General features: G+C 33.7%; 2 protein-coding genes across 2 annotated transcripts; one reads left to right on the forward strand and one right to left on the reverse strand.

Annotated features, from left to right (window-relative positions):
- Nucleotides 1-2,519: 2,519 nt before the first annotated feature.
- On the reverse strand, nucleotides 2,520-3,986 carry LOC140449623 (uncharacterized). Its single transcript, XM_072542863.1, has 3 exons — nucleotides 3,067-3,986; nucleotides 2,908-2,965; nucleotides 2,520-2,707 (listed from the first exon to the last, which is right to left on the reverse strand). Exons 1-3 carry the CDS (start codon nucleotides 3,500-3,502, stop codon nucleotides 2,683-2,685), a joined length of 519 nt encoding a protein of 172 aa, XP_072398964.1. The 5' UTR covers nucleotides 3,503-3,986; the 3' UTR covers nucleotides 2,520-2,682.
- A 958-nt stretch (nucleotides 3,987-4,944) lies between these two features.
- On the forward strand, nucleotides 4,945-9,484 carry LOC140449624 (uncharacterized). Its single transcript, XM_072542864.1, has one exon. The coding sequence runs from the start codon at nucleotides 5,176-5,178 to the stop codon at nucleotides 9,094-9,096; it is 3,921 nt and encodes a 1,306-aa protein (XP_072398965.1). The 5' UTR covers nucleotides 4,945-5,175; the 3' UTR covers nucleotides 9,097-9,484.
- The last annotated feature ends 8,560 nt before the right edge of the window (nucleotides 9,485-18,044 follow it).

The following is an 18,044-nucleotide window of genomic DNA, read 5'->3' on the forward strand; positions in this document are numbered from 1 at the left end:
CACTAAGTAATTTCACTTTATCCATAGTAATTTTAATACTTTCTTGAAACATGATTATAGTCTAAACTGATTTTGGAATTACATCAACGAAGTTATATACCATCGACCCCCACTAAACCATATCGAAACCGGTTTTAAAGCTTGTGTCGCTAATATCCCCACCTTTATTTGTTACCAATAATATATTCAACTCTATAATAAGTAGTACAAAAATATTTTATAATTTATTACAAATTATATATAAAAAGATAGAATTACATTTCATCAGTCTTGCAAACCGACATGTAGAATGATTTATGCACTCATCAATAGGTATATCGTATGGCTCCCATTTGTGTATTTCGACCTTACAGTAGAAACGACTTCGACATTCCCTATATGCTAGAACCCTGCTTTGCTTAACAACACGAGTTAACTGCACCTTTTCAATATTTAAAGGATGGTAAACGATCTTCAAACAGATGTATATATCTACTACCACTGTTACCATCGTCAAGACACATTTTTAATTGAAATAAGTATATATAAAAATATTTTAATTATTTATTAACAAAATAAAAAAATTAATAATACATATTATTAAAATATATGGTATTATATTGTTAAAACTTCGTTGAACACATTTTTTTTTTGAACTTCGATATTTTGTCGCCAACATTTTTGCAAAAAAACAGTCGCTGTACTTTAAATGTTCTTCAATTGGTATATCGGAAGGTTCCCATTTATATATTTCAGTATTGCAGTAGAAACATCGAACTACATCACTAACTCCTGTATAGTAAAACCCAGCTTTGCTTAACAACAGGGGTTCAACTGCACCCTTCCAATATTTAAAAGAAAGTAAACGGTCTTCAAATTGCCGCCCAGTACGAGATATACTATCATCGTTACCGTCGTCAAGACACATATTTGACTAATAAGTTAGTTCGGAAAATAATCTATATATGTAAACTTATATTGGAGGGAGGTATAAGCTTGAAATTTTTAAACAATTATCACATTAATAACACTAATTGTGCTATAAAAAATTTATATTAACAAAAAAACTGACAACAAGATACAAAACCAATAAGACCTTGACCGTTTGTTCACATTTGTTACCCACGTTCATAGGATAAAAAGAATAAAACCTTGACCGGTTATTCACCTATCTTTGTTTGAACCGGTTTGGTGACCGCATATTCACCTTTTCTTGTCTATGGTCGGACTATAGAATAAAAAGAAAAAATCCAACAAGACCTTGACGGGGCAATTACCCCATTGTTGTTAAACCTGTTTAGCTCAGTCTTAAAAATGCTACTTTCGGTTGAGTTCTATCCAAAAATATTTGTTAGACAGTAAGCCTTACACATTCAACCATGGAAGTTGGTGTTCCAAGTATCATTGTAGAGAGTGGTGTGTGTGACTCTAGTACAGATTGGGATAATTATACCATCATTAGTGATGATGGTCTATGCGATTCTACTACGAATTGTAATCTATCTGTATGGAGTTTGTCAACACTCGAGCTGTCAGAGGACTTATCTTCTTTGTCGGAGAGTGACATGTCTGATGTAGAGAATGACAGTTTATTGTATAGTGACGTGGAATTTCAGGATGTATCGGAAAATGATGTGTTTTTGGAACCTGTGATAGCACCACCCGAACTGATTGAGGATGTATCGAAAAATGACATGTTTTGCGAACCTGCTATAGTACCACCCGAACTAATTAATAAACTGATAATTATTGAATAATATTATATTAGTTTTAAATACTCCTCTCTTGTAACATATTTTTATTCATTTCATTTCATTTCATTTTCAACAAAAATCATGAACCAAATGATTTATTTGTAAACAACTTAATCAAAACATTACAATTAGGTTTCGCTTTACCTTTACATTTAGCATGTTTACAAATAAATAATTTGGTTCATGATGTTGGTTTTAGTAGTGCTCAACGGAAAAACTGTGCTTATAATAAAACGTTATTAAAACTTTTTAATAGTTTCATTCAAAAATTTAAAATAAATGCCTTAGTAGGTTTTTTCGACTTATTCATAATATTTACCAAACTCTAAAAACTTGTATTTCTTCTACGTATTTTACAATTTTTTCAACAGTGATATTTAAAAACAAATTTTTGAAAATTTTTGGTTTTTGAACTATTTATACTCCACCTTAATAATTATAGTTTATATAAAATTTTTGAAAAAAGACTGAATAGGTATGTATATTGTTCTAAATGTTTCTAGATGTAACATTTTAATATTTAGATAGTTTATTGGGATTAACACACCAATAAACTTGAAAAAGTTTATTTATTTAACTAAGAAATCTGAAGTCGTTCTTAAAATATAATTATAAATAAATATTGTATTTTAGTATTTTATATTTATATTTGAAAATAACTTTAGATTTCTTAGTTAAATAAACAGACTTTTTTAAGTTTATTGTGGTGTTAATCTTAATAAATTATCTACAACTAAATGTTGGCTGTGAATTATTTATAAAAAAACAATATTTTTATATATTTTTTATTAAAAATAAACAATATATTCGAAAATAATATAATAAAAAGTAAACTAAATAAACTATATATACACAACTAAAACTAAATATTATTTACAAAAACGTACACTTAAAAATAATTAATATTGACTATACAGGGTGCTCGGGGTGACAGGGTCGTCGGGGTGGGCTATACAGGGTCGTCGGTGTGGGATCTGTAACAAAGAAATAGCAAAATGTAGAACTAATTAAAATATCATAATGTTGTACAAAAATTAATGATGCCGCTTAATGAAGAATAAATTAAAATTTCGTAATAGAGAATAAATTAAATTTTCGTTTGTAAAAATTCATGGAAAACTGTTTTATTATAGTGATAAAAAGGAAAAGTTAGGTAAAAAATTGGTTAACTCACGGTTTACTTGTCCCCCAGCATCGCAGGACATCGCCACCAGCATTTTTGTTGAGCAAGTCTGTAACAAACGAAAAACATTATCAGTATTGTAATTATTATTAGCATTGCGTAAATTTTGTTAGTAAAATTGTTGCAACATATTATAATAAAAATTCTCACCTTCAGAATCCGATCTCACAGCGTTGGTCAGGAAAGTTTTGGTGTCTTTTAAATTTTCTATGAGACGACGTTGCTCTTCGTGGAAAGCCTCCGACAGTTTTTCCGCGTATAAAAAGATATTTTGGACAGCTTTCTTAAGGAGTTCACTATCCTTTAAACTCCTGTTCAAACTGTCCTGGAGACGGTCCTGATGACGTTCAAGTGCCGACACAAGCCCTCCTTTAAAATCCTCACAAAATGCTTGTTTTTGAGCTTTTACTCTGTTAGGGATTTGGAGAGCGCTTGCCACTACTTTACTGAATGACGGCTCTGTCTCTATCAGTTTTTTTTCCCAGACTTGAACCTTAGTCATGGGTTTCTCTGTCAATCCCTCTTTAGGTGGTGATCCCCATTCAAATATATTTAGTTCATCCCCAATAGAGGGATAACCCTCCATAGAGGGTTTGTAGTGGTTTTCATCATCAGGTCCGTCTTCAGGGTCGGAGATATCCTCGAAGGCTGTAGAGGTGCTTGGAGGAGCGTGCACCTCCGCCGCTACTTGCTTCACCCTTTCATTTTTGCGTGCAGCCTCTTCGGCGGCATGAAGAATGTCATCCTTAATAAATGTGGATGACTGAACAACATTCTCATTAACCGCGGAGTGCACCGTCGCTTTAGTTTTTTGTTTTTTCTGATTGTTTATTTTATAAATTAAGCGTTGCGCTTCGCTTATTTTTTTCGCGCCGACGAAAACAACACTCTCTTCCGACGGTGCACGCTGCCTATCCCTTATTTCACAGACCGGAGAAGAGATCGAAGACGGGACCGATCTTGGTGACGGCGGTGCGATCGCGGACGGAATCGAATTTTCACACACCGGCGGCGGCTACTCGATTGAAGGAGGAACCGTGTTAATTAATTGTCTTTTAGCTAACGGTTCCTCAAACTTAGTATCTGGCACACTATTATATAAAATTCTTTTCTTAGCCAACAACCCCGGCTCGCGACGCGCAGAACGTTGTACGGTTTTCATTGTGAACAGAAGAGACTATTTGAAATTGCATAACTTAAACGGGGTTATATACAACAAACCGAACCCAAGCCAAGCAACGCGAAATGGTGGGTAAAACAGGATCTACACTTGCTGTAACAAAGAAAGGTGAATACTCGAAGGCGATGTAAGCTCTCGCAAATGAAGAATACTCTTTCATGACCTCTACATAGACAACAAAGAAAGGGTATTGACCGGCTATAGTTGAGTTTATGTCTGCACAGCTTTGCACTTATTGTTGGTTTGTTTTCAGTTAAAAAAACATCAGTTTTTTTTTTTTTTTTTTTTTTTATATTTTTTTTATTTTTGAGGTTTTTTTTTTCTTTATTTTTAGTCCTACACCCACCTTCCAACCACTCTAATGAAAGGTCTTGACGCCAGGAATACGAATATGTTATTACTTTGAGAAAAACTTAACGCGTAAAGCGGTAAAACGCTAAAAAGCGTATTTTTAGTCCTACATCACGTTTCGACCACTCTAATGAAAGGTATTGACGCCAGGAATATGAATATGTTATTACTTTGAGAAAAAATTAACGCGTAAAGCGGTAAAACGCTAAAAAGCGTATTTTTAGTCCTACATCACGTTTCAACCACTCTAATGAAAGGTATTGACGCCAGGAATACGAATATGTTATTACTTTGAGAAAAAATTAACGCGTAAGGCGGTAAAACGCTAAAAAGCGTTTTTTTAGTCCTACATCACGTTTCAACCAATCTAATGGAAGGTATTGATGCCAGGAATACGAATATGTTATTATTCTTTAAAAAAAATTATGCATATAGTGGTAAAGCGGTAAAAAGCGGTAAAAAAACTATTTTTTGTTAAATTTTACTTTTAACCCTGCTTATAAATGCGGTAATTATCTATATTTGGAATATATTGTTAATTTTTGTAATTATTTACTCTAATAATACCATAAAACCGGTATTTCCAGTTTAAAACCGGTATTTCTAGTTTAAAACCGGTATTTCCAGTTTAAAACCGGTAATCAAAACAAGTTTATATTTATACCCCACACTTCTTTCGTTATTGTTCATTCTTGTGTCGTACAGTCACCTAGCTTCAGTCAACAACCATGCAGTGTAACTTTTGTTTAAAAGTTTTATCCAACAAAAGCAGTGTAAGTAGGCATAAACGGGAAAGTTGTCCGGAACGATTCAATAAAGGGAAAAAGGTGAAACTTAATGATGACCCAGATGTTGTTACATCAGCTAATAATTACAATTCAACCATTGTAGAAGCAACTCCCTTTAGATCTATTGTTCATCCAGTTACCACTACATCCAATGTTATCGAATGTCAAGATTGTTATAAAAAAATTTCTGGGAGAGGGCTAACAGGACATTTACGTAGTAATTCGCACAAAAGTGTTATTAGTAATGATAGTGGGGTTGAGAAACTATCAAGTGCGTTTAAAAATCGTATCGGTAGTTACCGCCTTTCTAGCAACAAACATCATACTGATTACTTAGAATTTTTTAGTGAAATTGAAGGTAACGTTTTGAAGCTCCTACATAACTATTTACATAAATTTAAAGTGTTAAAAGTTAATTTCGAACTTTACTCTATGTACACAATACCTGAAAAAGATACTTATGATTTAAAATCATTTAATACAAAAAATCAGATTATTACTATTTCTACTAATTTGAAACAAGCATATCAAGATTTTATTAGGGAGATATTACCCAAGGTTTCGGAAATACAAGAAAAGGAATCTGGATGGAGTCTTTTACAAATCCAATCATTAGAAGTTAACATTAATAAGTACAACCCTCTACGATCTTCTTCATATATCAGGTTACCACGACAAATCGAGATGAAGAAAGCAATTATTAATATAATGAATAAAGATGAAGCATGTTTTGGTTGGGCGGTAAACGCATCAATTTTTGATCCAACAGGTAAATCCAATCTTACTACTTCTTATCCGCATTATACTAGTCTCTTAAAGTTCCATAATATAGAATTCCCTATGAAACTCTCAGATATACCAAAATTTGAATTACTTAATAATATTTCGATTAACGTTTTTGGGATTAGTGAATGTTTTAAAAATAATATCACACAATTGGAAATCGTTGGGCCGTTATACCATACAAAATCTAAAAAAGCTACACATGTTAACCTATTACTTATTTTTGATGAGTACGGGAATAGTCATTATTGTTACATTAAAAATTTATCGCGGTTAATATCAAAACAAAAATCACGCCATAATGGTCAGACTTTTCTATGCAATGGTTGCTTACAATTTTTCTCATCCTTAGAACGTCTTCGCAAACATGAAGACAACGATTGCAACTTTGTATATACTAAGCTTCCAACTACCAACATGATTCTCAATAAATATGGACATTTACAAAAAGAAAATATCTTACAATTTTCCAACTTTCAGAAACAAATGCAAGTTCCGTTTGTTATATATGCTGATTTTGAAAGTATACTGCAACCGATACAATATGCAACACCTTCTGATAATTCCTCGTTTACTGTCAAAACCTATCAGCATACACCATATTCATTCGGTTTTTATGTTAAATGTTATTTTGATGACAGTTTATCAGAACTTATCATTTATCGCGGTGACAACGTGGTTGAGAAGTTTATTCAAAAACTAGAAGAAAAAGTTTACACTATTTATCATAAATATCTTAAATATATTAAACCTATGAAAAAACTCACGCCAGAAGAGGAATTACAATTTTTTACTAGTAAATGTTGCCACATTTGTGATAAACCGTTCGATATTAACGAAATTAAAGTTAGAGATCATTCACATCTAACAGGGTTGTTTTCTGGCGCAGCGCATAACGCTTGTAATTTAAATTACAAATTACCTAAGTTCATACCTGTTTTCATGCATAATTTAACCAATTACGATTCACATCTGTTTATAACAAAATTAGCTCAAAATAACGAAAAAATTGATGTTATTGCACAGACTAAAGAAAAATATATATCATTCACCAAACTACTTTTAGTTGATCGTGGTGATTTAGAGCAAAATATATATTTAAAATTAAGGTTTGTGGATTCTTTCAGATTTCTACCTCATTCACTGGATAATTTAAGTAAAACCCTAAATAATAATCAATGTCTAGAGTTACAAAAATATTGTCGATCAAATGAAGAGTTCGGATTGTTACGACAAAAGGGTGTTTTCCCTTATTCATACCTGGATAACTTTTCAAAACTTGGTGAGGTATCTTTACCCACACAAGAAGAATTTTTCGATATTTTAAAAGGTGAAGGCATTTCCGATGAAAAGTACTTACGAGCTAAGCGAGTTTGGGAAGTTTTTAATTGTAACACCTTAGGAGAGTACTCAGATGTTTATTTAAAATCAGATATTTTATTATTAGCTGATGTGTTCGAAAACTTTCGACATAATTCTTTATTTAACTATAAATTAGACCCTGCTCAATATTTAACAGCTCCATCACTTAGCTGGGATGCTATGTTGCGTAAAACTAATGTTCAGCTTGAATTATTGACGGATATAGACATGCTCCATTTTTTTAAAAAGGGTATACGTGGAGGTATAAGTCAGTGTAGCACTAGATTTGCTGCTGCAAATAATCAGTATTGTGGGAATTATGATTGTTCTAAACCTACTTCATATATTCTTTATTTAGATGCTACAAACCTTTATGGTTACGCTATGAGTCAATTCCTTCCGCATGGTGATTTTCGATGGTTAGATGATGTAGAAATCACTAATTTTGATTGTTTATCAGTCGATGATGAATCTCCAAAGGGGTATGTCTTAGAAGTTGATTTAGCTTATCCTGAAACATTACATGATTTCCATAACGACTTACCGTTTTGTCCTGAAAATCTAATTCCTCCTAATAGTAAAGATCCCAAGCTTGTATTAACGTTGTTACCGAAAAATAAATATATTATCCATTATAGAAATTTGAAACAGTGTACTGAACAAGGTTTAAAGGTAACTAAAATTCATCGAATTCTAGAATTTTCTCAATCACCGTGGTTAAAACCTTATATTGAATTAAACACAAATTTACGTAATTCTTCAAATAATGAATTTGATAAAAGTACATATAAAAATTACACAAACTCTATTTACGGGAAAACTATGGAAAACGTTGATAAGAGGGTTGATATTAAACTTTTATCCCACTGGGAAAACTTGCCTGGGAGTGTCGGTGCTGAAGGGTTTATTAGTATGCCGAATTTTCACTCTGTTTCAATATTTTCTGATAATTTAGTTGCAATTCAAATGAATATCCTAAAAATAATTTACGACAAACCGGTATATGTCGGTTTTTCAATTTTAGAAATATCCAAAATTCGTATGTATGATTTTTTTTACAATTACATTAAAGCTAAATATGTAGATAATGCCACACTTTTGTATACCGACACTGATTCATTAATTTTACACATTCAAACAGAAAACGTTTACCGCGATATCAAAGAAAACCTTCATTTATTTGATACATCTAATTACCCCGCCGATAATATCTTTAATATACCAAAAACACCATCAGTGGTTGGTAAATTAAAGGATGAGTTTAAAGGTAAACCAATTACAAATTTTTGTGGTACTGGTGCCAAAGCTTATTGTGTGACATTAAGTAACAATGATAACCTTAAAAAAGCTAAGGGAATTTCCAAAAACGTTATAAATAAATCTTTAACATTTACGGATTATAAACAAGTAGTTGATAATACTAATGCAAAGATTTATCGTAAAATGTATACATTTAAGTCACATTTACATGAAATGTATACTGAATTAAAAAATAAGGTTGCTTTAACTTCCCACGATGATAAGAGATATGTTATACCCGGAACTATTAACACATTAGCGTGGGGTCATTACAAAATAGATACGTTTATACCTAACCAACAACAAAAAAATCTCGATTATTTAATCCAGCAAGCTAAACTACTTCTACCAGAAGCAGAAAATGATGGTAGGGATGAATTTTATGTAGATAGTTTTGAAATGGATTTTTTATCGTAGTGGGAGAGTTTGTTGGTGGGGCGGTTGTTTAATAACACGTTGTAGAGCTAATTCCTACAGTTCTTCTTCAGCTTTACTGCTAGTATTTACAATGTGGATGTGTTACGTTACCGAAATTGAAGTTACGGATTTAAAAAGTGGTGTTCAAAACTTACACCAACTTTTTTCAAATCTGGAGTTTGATGCTTCTCATGAAGCCATTTATGGTGCAGTGCGTCCATCATCTTATTCTCCAGAATTTTATACAGAATTAGCTAAAAAATATGAAAAAGGTGCTGAAATCTGTGACTTGTATCTTAAAAACCAAATATGTTTATATGGATTTGTATCGTTACTAAAAGTTGTAAAGTTGGATGGTTATTTAATTCGAATAAAAGACTATCTTCCATCTGTTTTATACGAAAAAAAAAGAAAATAACGAAGATGATACTTCCAGTAATGAAGTTATTGATAAAGACATTGATTTTATGGTTGAAGATGGTTCAAGTAAATCATAAACTTAATAATCTTATATTTAGACTTTATTGTATTAACGGTATAATGTATTTAATAAAAGCATTTCTGTACTAATAATAATTGTTTTATTTGCGTTTTTAGCATTAATTAATATGGTGTGAGTGTAAAATGTATCTTGTTTCCACCACATATTTTATATAATGAATTTATCCAAATAAAGCTACCGTGTTTGGAACACTATTGTACTTCACTATTCTGTTTCACTATTTACCTACTTCTTGTTTTTTTCCATATTTTACCTTATAAAAATAAAGTTGTCTATCCTTTAATAAATAAATAAAGTTATTTTTATCCTTCGTGTGTAACGTTCCGGTCGTTGACCCCTTGACCGGCTATTGACCCCTTGACCGGTCTTTGACCCCTTGACCGGTCGTTGACCTCTTGACCGGTTATTGGCCCCTTGACCGGCTATTGACCCCTTGACCGGTCGTTGCCCCCTTGACCTTGACCGGTCGTTGACCTCGTCAGTGGTGGGGGGTATGAGGTATGGTGGGGGGTATACAAAATGGTGGGGTCAATGGTGGGGGGTATACGGACGGTGCGGCTAGAACTCTCACCCCTTACCTTACCATTGGAGGGGGTATAATAATGGTGGGGGGGTCGGTGGTGGGGGGTATACGAACGGTGCGGCTAGAACTCTCATTTGCCCTCTACTAGAATTTCTGCCGAAAATTGGGGCAGCGTCGAAAATAGGAGCGTTTACCTTATGAGACCCTCAACATACGTCGGTAGCACCACATTTCAAATGGCTCCAATCGTTTTATGACATTTTCTGTAAGACTCCAGCTTTCCACTCCGTAGAGGAGGACACTAAAGACGTAACATCTAAGAATTCTTATGCGTATATTTATACTTAAAGATAAGTTGCAAAGAATCTTCCGAAGACTGTTAAAAGAGCTTCTGGCTTTTTCAATACGAGTTTTAATTTCGTAGCTATGATCCCAAGTATCCTTAATATTGCAGCCCAAATAGAATATTTTCTTCACTCTTTTTAACAGTGTATCGCTTATTGTAATTTGGGCGTTTATGTTGGTGTTCTTACTAATGATCACTATTTTGTCTTCTTACAATTTAGTTTTAGGCCGTATTTGTTACATGTTTCACCACATCCATCCTTTGAAGCCCCTGCGCACTATCTGCCAGCAATACGGAATCGTCTGCATATTGTTTATAAGTTGGCCATTTACTGCAATACCATCATCTGATTCGTCAAAGGCCTCTCTAAAGATGTTTTTAGAGTATTATTAAATAATGATGGGCATACTGTTACTTTTTGTTGGAGATATAAAGTTGAGATCAGTCATATCTTTACCATTGATCGACTCCTGATGTCTTTAGATGACAGACTAAATTTTTACTATCTGTACATAAATTTTAAAATGTATTTTGTCCACTATTTTATATTTTATATGTGTGTTATGAGTGTCTATGCTTTTACAAATAATCTCAACGACTAGTAAGTTGCACTGAAGATTTGTGATATTTTATAAATATTTACATTTTTTTCTTATTACAGTGTCTTGAAAAAGGAATAAAACCATTCCGAAAGCTAGACAAAAAGTCATAAGACTGTTTCATTAACATCCCGGCCAATTTTCTGACTGCAACCCTAATAAACTGTGTTGTTTGTTTATATTGACAGTCACTAATATCCAGTAATTCTTATATATATATATATATATATATATATATATATATATATATATATATATATATATATATATATATATATATATACAGGGTGGTCCTTAACTAATTGTACAAAAAGAAACTATAGATTCTACACTTTAAAATATTGCGATTTAAGTCAAATTGCTTTAATAAAATATTGATATTAAGAAAGATACAGGGTGTTAAAGTACAAAATTAAAATTTTAATTTTCACTATAACTTTCATGTTTGTGAACATTTATGTATAAAAATTCATAACTGGGTACTATTGAGCATCAGAAATTATAATCTGATGCATACTTTATTGTAGCTGATTATTTTATCAAAAAAAAGGTATACATGTTACTCGACAGCTTTCGAGATAATCGCATTTTATAAATCAACTACATAATTCAAATTTAATGCCATTACTCCAGGCAACGAAAGAAAATTAGACAAAAACATCAATACTTCTGAATTTTGGTATAAAATTATTTCAATAAAGTTAATAGTTAAAGAAATATTAAATAAATAAATTAGCAGGATAGAATAGTAGGATTTGACAAAATAACAGAATAATTGAATTTTACATCAAACATTTTACGTTTTGTATGAAATTAAAGTAATAATGAAAATATTTTATTAATAAACCAAATTAAGCAATAGTTAAACTTAATAACATTAAACTTTTTGTCAAAGTAAGTGTTCGATATGTCCACCATTTTCTTTAATTCATTTGTCAATAGATTCCATAAAAGATCGTCTCATATTAAATAGCATCATTGCTTCTAAAGAAACTGCTGCAGTATGTAGAATATATAATTAACATAATATATTAATAAAGTATTCGTTTACAAATTTTATGAATTAAATAATTATATTAATATCTCACCACATGACCAAGGAATATGACTACCACGAACAATCCAACGTTCAGAAAAGTTGTATTTAATTATGTTCTCACTGCAATTTTCTCTATAATGTGGTGGTGTACCAATCAATAAAATCATTTTATAAAAAATGTAAATAAATCTCACCATTCAAATTATAAGGTAATTCGCAGTTCCATAAAAATAATTACAAATGGTACCAAACCATACGATACGCATTTTAAATATGAATTTTAAATAAACGTATGATTTGAAACAATTGGTAATTATTTTTTAAAGACATGCGAATTACCTTTGTAATTTGAATGGTGAGATTTATTTACATTTTTTTATAAAATGATTTAATTTGATTTACTAGCGGACCCGACAGACTCCGTTCTGTCAAATAGATTAGGAATGTGGCAGTTTATTTCTTTAATTCTCGTGAACAGAACCGCCACCATGATGATAGGGCGGTGTGTGAGGGTCAGCTCGGGTGACCTAAGTATCTTCGCTTCCACGAACTTCGGCCACCCTTTTGGACCCATTAAAGATCACGACTGGGATGTCTGCCAGAGGGCTTCAAACTAAGAGGTTAACTTAAGGTTCAAACCTAATTGAAAAATAATCTAAAGGAATAGTGGGAACTTAAAGGTGACAAATATTTATAAAGTGGGTGCTTCAATGACAAAACATAAAGGTTATTAATTATTTATTATTATTATTATTATTAACATAGGGTTAATAACCGATGTAATAAAGAATAATGAAATAAAACGTATATAAGTATTTTCAGTAATCGCTTTATTGTAAATCAAGTAAATCATAATTATTAACAAAAATCTGTTTTATTTTTATTGTAGTGCTTTATGATACACAATGTTTTTGTTTGATTACCTGGTGAATATACAAACAAATCTGATGGTTTTTCAACATGGGAACAGGCAACATATACTTGACCATATGAGAAACATGGGTTTTCTAGATGAATACCACAAACACCTAATGATTGCCCCTGGGACTTATTTATGGTCATAGCAAAAGCAAGCCGCACTGGAAACTGTAGTCGTTTAAATTCAAATGGTACATCAGTTGGAATCATTGGGATGCATGGTATCAAAACGTGTTCTCCTTTATACTTTACTTTCAGTATAGTTGCTTCTATCACGTTGTTCAATAATTTTTTTATCGCCAACCGGGTGCCGTTGCAAAGACGCGGTTGGTTGATATTTCTCAAGATTACAACTACCGATCCAACCTTTAATTGAAGATTGTGAGGTGGCAATCCTGGTAAATCCAGCGATTTTAAAAATTCAGGCGGATAGTTGACGACATCATCTTGGTTAGTAGCCGAATCAACTGATTTATATATCCTCGAATCGCCTGTAATTTGTTCTTTAATTTTGAAATTTAATTCAATTACATCTATGTTTTTTGCAGCCAATATAGCCCGTTCGCTAAACCAATCATGGTTTCTGTAATTTTGAGCAACATCTGGAAACACCTTTTGAATAAGTTCATCTTTTGATCGAGTTAACTGACAAAAACTTTGAAGAAAGTTAATGTAACCAGTCAAGGTGTCTATAGGAAATTTGCCATTACCAATGTCAATGAGTTGTTTAGAGAATATGTGTCCAGATTGGCCATTTTGCAACTTGACACGGATATTCTTGCTTAAGTGTAATACCTTGACATGTTTCCACAAATTGGAGGACTTTAAACATGCATTGAGTTCATCAGCTGGCGTTGATCGTGGAATCACTGGCAATTCACATTGCTGCAAAAAAACCTTTGCCAATGCAGAGTTCTTCGAAATGTTGCAGGTTGGAGTTGTGTTGCTTTGCATTTTTAATGGCAATTTTAGTGCTGAATGGGCTATTCGACCACATTCAAGCAAAGTTGCTGCGATTCCCGATGAAGCGAGTGCAAGTGCAATTTTATTTTGTGAGCGAATTGTTGCTAATATCAATGAAATCAAAAAAGTTTTTCCTGTACCACCAGGTGCACCTAAGAAGTAAATCCCTCCTGTTTTATCATTTGTTACTTTCATAAGTGTATCAAATACATACTTCTGTTGTTCATTCAATAGTGGAAGATTTGTTTGAATTAATTCTTTCAAAGTGTTCACCGGACCGAACAGACCGTTCCGAAAATAATTGTATGGGAAAAAGAAAAGGGGTGTTTTAGGGTTTTCCCGGAAATTATTTGAATTTTTCTCGCCGTAAAAACCATTCTTAGACTTCAAGGAACATTTTAAAAAAAGAATTGTTAAGATTGGTCCATGTGTTGTTAAGTTATGCGCTTACCAACACATTTTGCGATTTATTTTAATATTATAGATTGGAAGAATTGTCATCAAACTTAAGGCGAAAAATATGTGGTTTATGCAAGATGGTACACCACCACATTATAGAGAGAGCAGTAAGAACATACTTAAATACAACTTTCCTGAACGTTGGATTGTTCGTGGTAGTCATATTCCTTGGTTATGTGGTGAGATATTAATATAATTACTTAATGCATAAAAATCCCAAAACAATACTTATTATTATACTTATAATACTTATTATAAATACTGCAGCATTTTCTTTAGAACCAATGATGCTATTTGATATGAGACGATATTTTATGGAATGTATTGACAAATGAATTAAAGAAAATGGTGGACATATCGAACACTTACTTTGACAAAAAGTTTAATGTTATGTAGTTTAACTATTTCTTAATTTAGTTTATAAATAAAATATTTTAATTATGACTTTAATTTAATACAAAACGTAAAATGTTTGATGTAAAATCCAATTATTCTGTTATGTTGTCAAATCCTACAAATCCTACTATTCTATCCTGCTAATATATTTATTTTATTTAATATTTCGTTAATTATTAACTTTATTAAAGGCATTTTATACCAAAATTCAGAAGTATTGATGTTTTGTCTAATTTTCTTTCGTTGCTTAAAGTAATTGCGTTAAATCTGAATTATGTAGTTGATTTGTAAAATGCGATCATCTCGAAAACTGCTGAGTTTTGAAGTTATTAAGAAGTATACCTTTTTTTGTTAAAATAATGTATCTTTAATATTTTATATCACAAATACCGGTAACTTAAAGAGCAAAAAAGTTAAGTGCAAATGTATGCCACATATGTGGCGTCCTCTATCAGCTACATTAAAGCATGCATCAAATTATAATTTATGATGTTCAGTAGTACCCAGTTATGAATTTTGATACATAAATGTTCACAAACATAAAAGTTATAGCGAAAATTAAAATTTTAAATTTCCAATTTAACAACCTGTATCTTTCTTAATATTGTTGTGAATTTATTAATTGTTATGTCTTTAATTTATAATGTCTTTATCAAAAGGTTCTTATCTTAATTTATTAAAAAGCACAATAACTTATATTAATTTATTTATCACTAAAAATACATAATTTATTAAAAGGCGAACGTGACATTTATTGCGGGCGCGAATCTTCTTTATTAACTGACTTCTCCCAAATAACATGTCCTGTTATATACTCAGTACCGTTAGACTCAAAAAGTCTAAAACCTTCTTGAGTAGACCGGACGGCGACGGTAAGGGCAAACTGGATTTCCCATCGACTCGCCTCGAACTTTCGAAATGTTGTTTTTTTTTAAGCTTCCGTTCAGGTCTCGCACAATCTACAACAGAACAGACTTAGTCATAATATTTACGGTTATTTTTAGGCCAGGATATTTATCGTAACATTGCCCCCCTCTTAAAAGATGGTTCCTCCTGGAACCTTGTCGGGACTGGAACCGGAACTGTATGCTGGTATCGGCAACTGGACCCTCTTTTACAACTTCCAGTTGTATAAAAATGACAAGGGACGGTTTTCTCTCCGCACCAGTAACTATGCGGATTGCAGCAGACTAACACCTGGACTTCGGTGTCTTTAAAGATCTCCTCCACCAAATTTCGGATAACCCTCCAATCTAATTGGCGGCACTCCAACTTTGGCATGGCTAACTTTTTCACGTCGGACTCTAGTACGTGCTCTCTCAATTGAAGTAAGGCTTCCCACACATCTTGGTAGGTAGGTTGGTCACGGGCAGTGTCTTTTGTTACCAGGTAGAAAAGGTAACGTGATGCATCTTGGAGTTTCAAGGTTTTACCGGGAGCTGGCACCTGGCATTGAAGTTCTGCAACTCGACCAAACTTCCTTCGAAAGACGGATGCCAACCCTGGTGCGTCTTTGATACTGGCCGGGATGTTAAGGGCCAGCGAGTAGTCATCGGGGAGCGCGAGTAGATCTTGCTTTTCTTCAGTGGTAACACCATGTCTCGCTTTACCGGTACCTCCATAGGCACCCATGAATTCCTCAAACGTGAGGTCAGACACATCGTGGACTTGGTTTACTTCCACTTCTTCATCTACGTCGTGGTCACCTTCGAAAGACGCCAGCCGGTTATGGTGTACTATCATCGGCTTTCCCCTCGGAATCTTGCTTATTCGGTAGATGACATCGTTGATCTTCTCCATAATTAGGTATGGGCCTTCCCAAAACTGCTGCAATTTGGGAGAACAACCTTTTCGCTTCTTGGGATTATAGAGCCAGACCTTGTCGTTCTTCTTAAAGCAACCCTTTTCGGCTTGTGTATCGTACCGTTTCTTCATTCTGTCGCTAGCGATCTGAAGGTGGGATCGGACCAACTCATGTACATCGTCCATTCTTCTTCGTAATTCGATCACATAATCTTCACCTGCTACATCTTCTCCAGGTCGACACCCAAACTCTAGATCACAAGGTAGTCGCATTTCGCGTCCGAATAGGACTTTGGCTGGTGTCTGGCCTGTTGATTCGTTAACAGCAGATCTGTAGGCCATTGTGAAGAACGGAAGGTATTGGTCCCAGTCTCGCTGATGATCGGACACCATCTTTGTCAAATATTTGCCAACTGTCCTATTCATCCGTTCTACCATACCATCAGATTGCGGATGATATGCTGTAGTTCTTGGTTTCTTCATGCCTAGTCTATCACATATTCCTTGGAATAGATCGCTTTCGAAGTTCCTGCCTTGATCACTATGTATCTCCAAAGGCACTCCAAATCGGCTGATATATTCTTGGATCAAGTTATCTGCAACGGTGGCGGCCTTCTGGTTTGGAAATGGCCCAGCGATATCCAAAGCTATTCTTTCAAACGGGCTTCCAACATTATATTGTCTCATAGGAGCTCTCCTTTTTCGGTAAGGCCCGTTACTCGTAGCACAAATAGTACATTTCTTACACCAGTCTTTTACGTCGTCGGAACTGTTCATCCAATAAAACCGTTCCCGAATTCGCTGAAGGGTTTTCTTTACACCAAAATGCCCTCCCGATGGACTGTCGTGTAACTGACGAAGTACTTCGGCTATTCTGCTCTTTGGGATCACCAACTGTCTTCTCTTCTCTGAACCGTCATCATTTTTCAGGACTCGTTTGAGCAAGCCATATTCGATGATAAATGAGTCCCACTGGGCCCAATACGTCTTAACTACTGAGCATAGGTTTGATATTTCCTGCCAAGGTGGTCGACGGTTTTCCTCTTTCCATTTTCGGATTTTCTGTATAACTGGATCTCTCTCTTGTTCTTCCCTTATCTTAGTAGGCGTCCAGTCGTCGTTGACAATCGTCGTTCTTAGCACTGCTGCTTCCTTGGATTCCGTTTTGTTGCAGTGGGAACACTCTGCTGGGCATGGCCTTCTGGAAACAGAATCAGCGTTTCTATGGCTAACTCCGGCCCGGTGCTCAATCTTAAAATCGTATTCTTGGAGTCGTTCGATCCACCTGGCTATCTGACCCTCTGGATTCTTAAACTGCATCAACCACTTAAGGGCGGCATGGTCGGTTCGGATTAGAAACTTTCTGCCATAGAGATATTGATAGAAGTGCTCTACTGATT

This window comes from Diabrotica undecimpunctata, chromosome 9 (assembly GCF_040954645.1).
Source record: "Diabrotica undecimpunctata isolate CICGRU chromosome 9, icDiaUnde3, whole genome shotgun sequence".
In the NCBI taxonomy this organism is placed as follows: domain Eukaryota; kingdom Metazoa; phylum Arthropoda; class Insecta; order Coleoptera; family Chrysomelidae; genus Diabrotica; species Diabrotica undecimpunctata.

What these genes read in the sequence shown, in the direction of transcription:
- LOC140449623 (XM_072542863.1), bottom strand. Translation starts at nt 3,502, where the DNA reads ATGGAGGGTTATCCCTCTATTGGGGATGAACTAAATATATTTGAATGG. An exon ending in TGTGAGATCGGATTCTGAAG is followed by an intron (nt 2,966 to 3,066) that starts GTGAGAATTTTT and finishes CGTTTGTTACAG; the next exon opens with ACTTGCTCAACAAAAATGCT. An exon ending in TGCTGGGGGACAAGTAAACC is followed by an intron (nt 2,708 to 2,907) that starts GTGAGTTAACCA and finishes TCTTTGTTACAG; the next exon opens with ATCCCACACCGACGACCCTG.
- LOC140449624 (XM_072542864.1), top strand. Translation starts at nt 5,176, where the DNA reads ATGCAGTGTAACTTTTGTTTAAAAGTTTTATCCAACAAAAGCAGTGTA.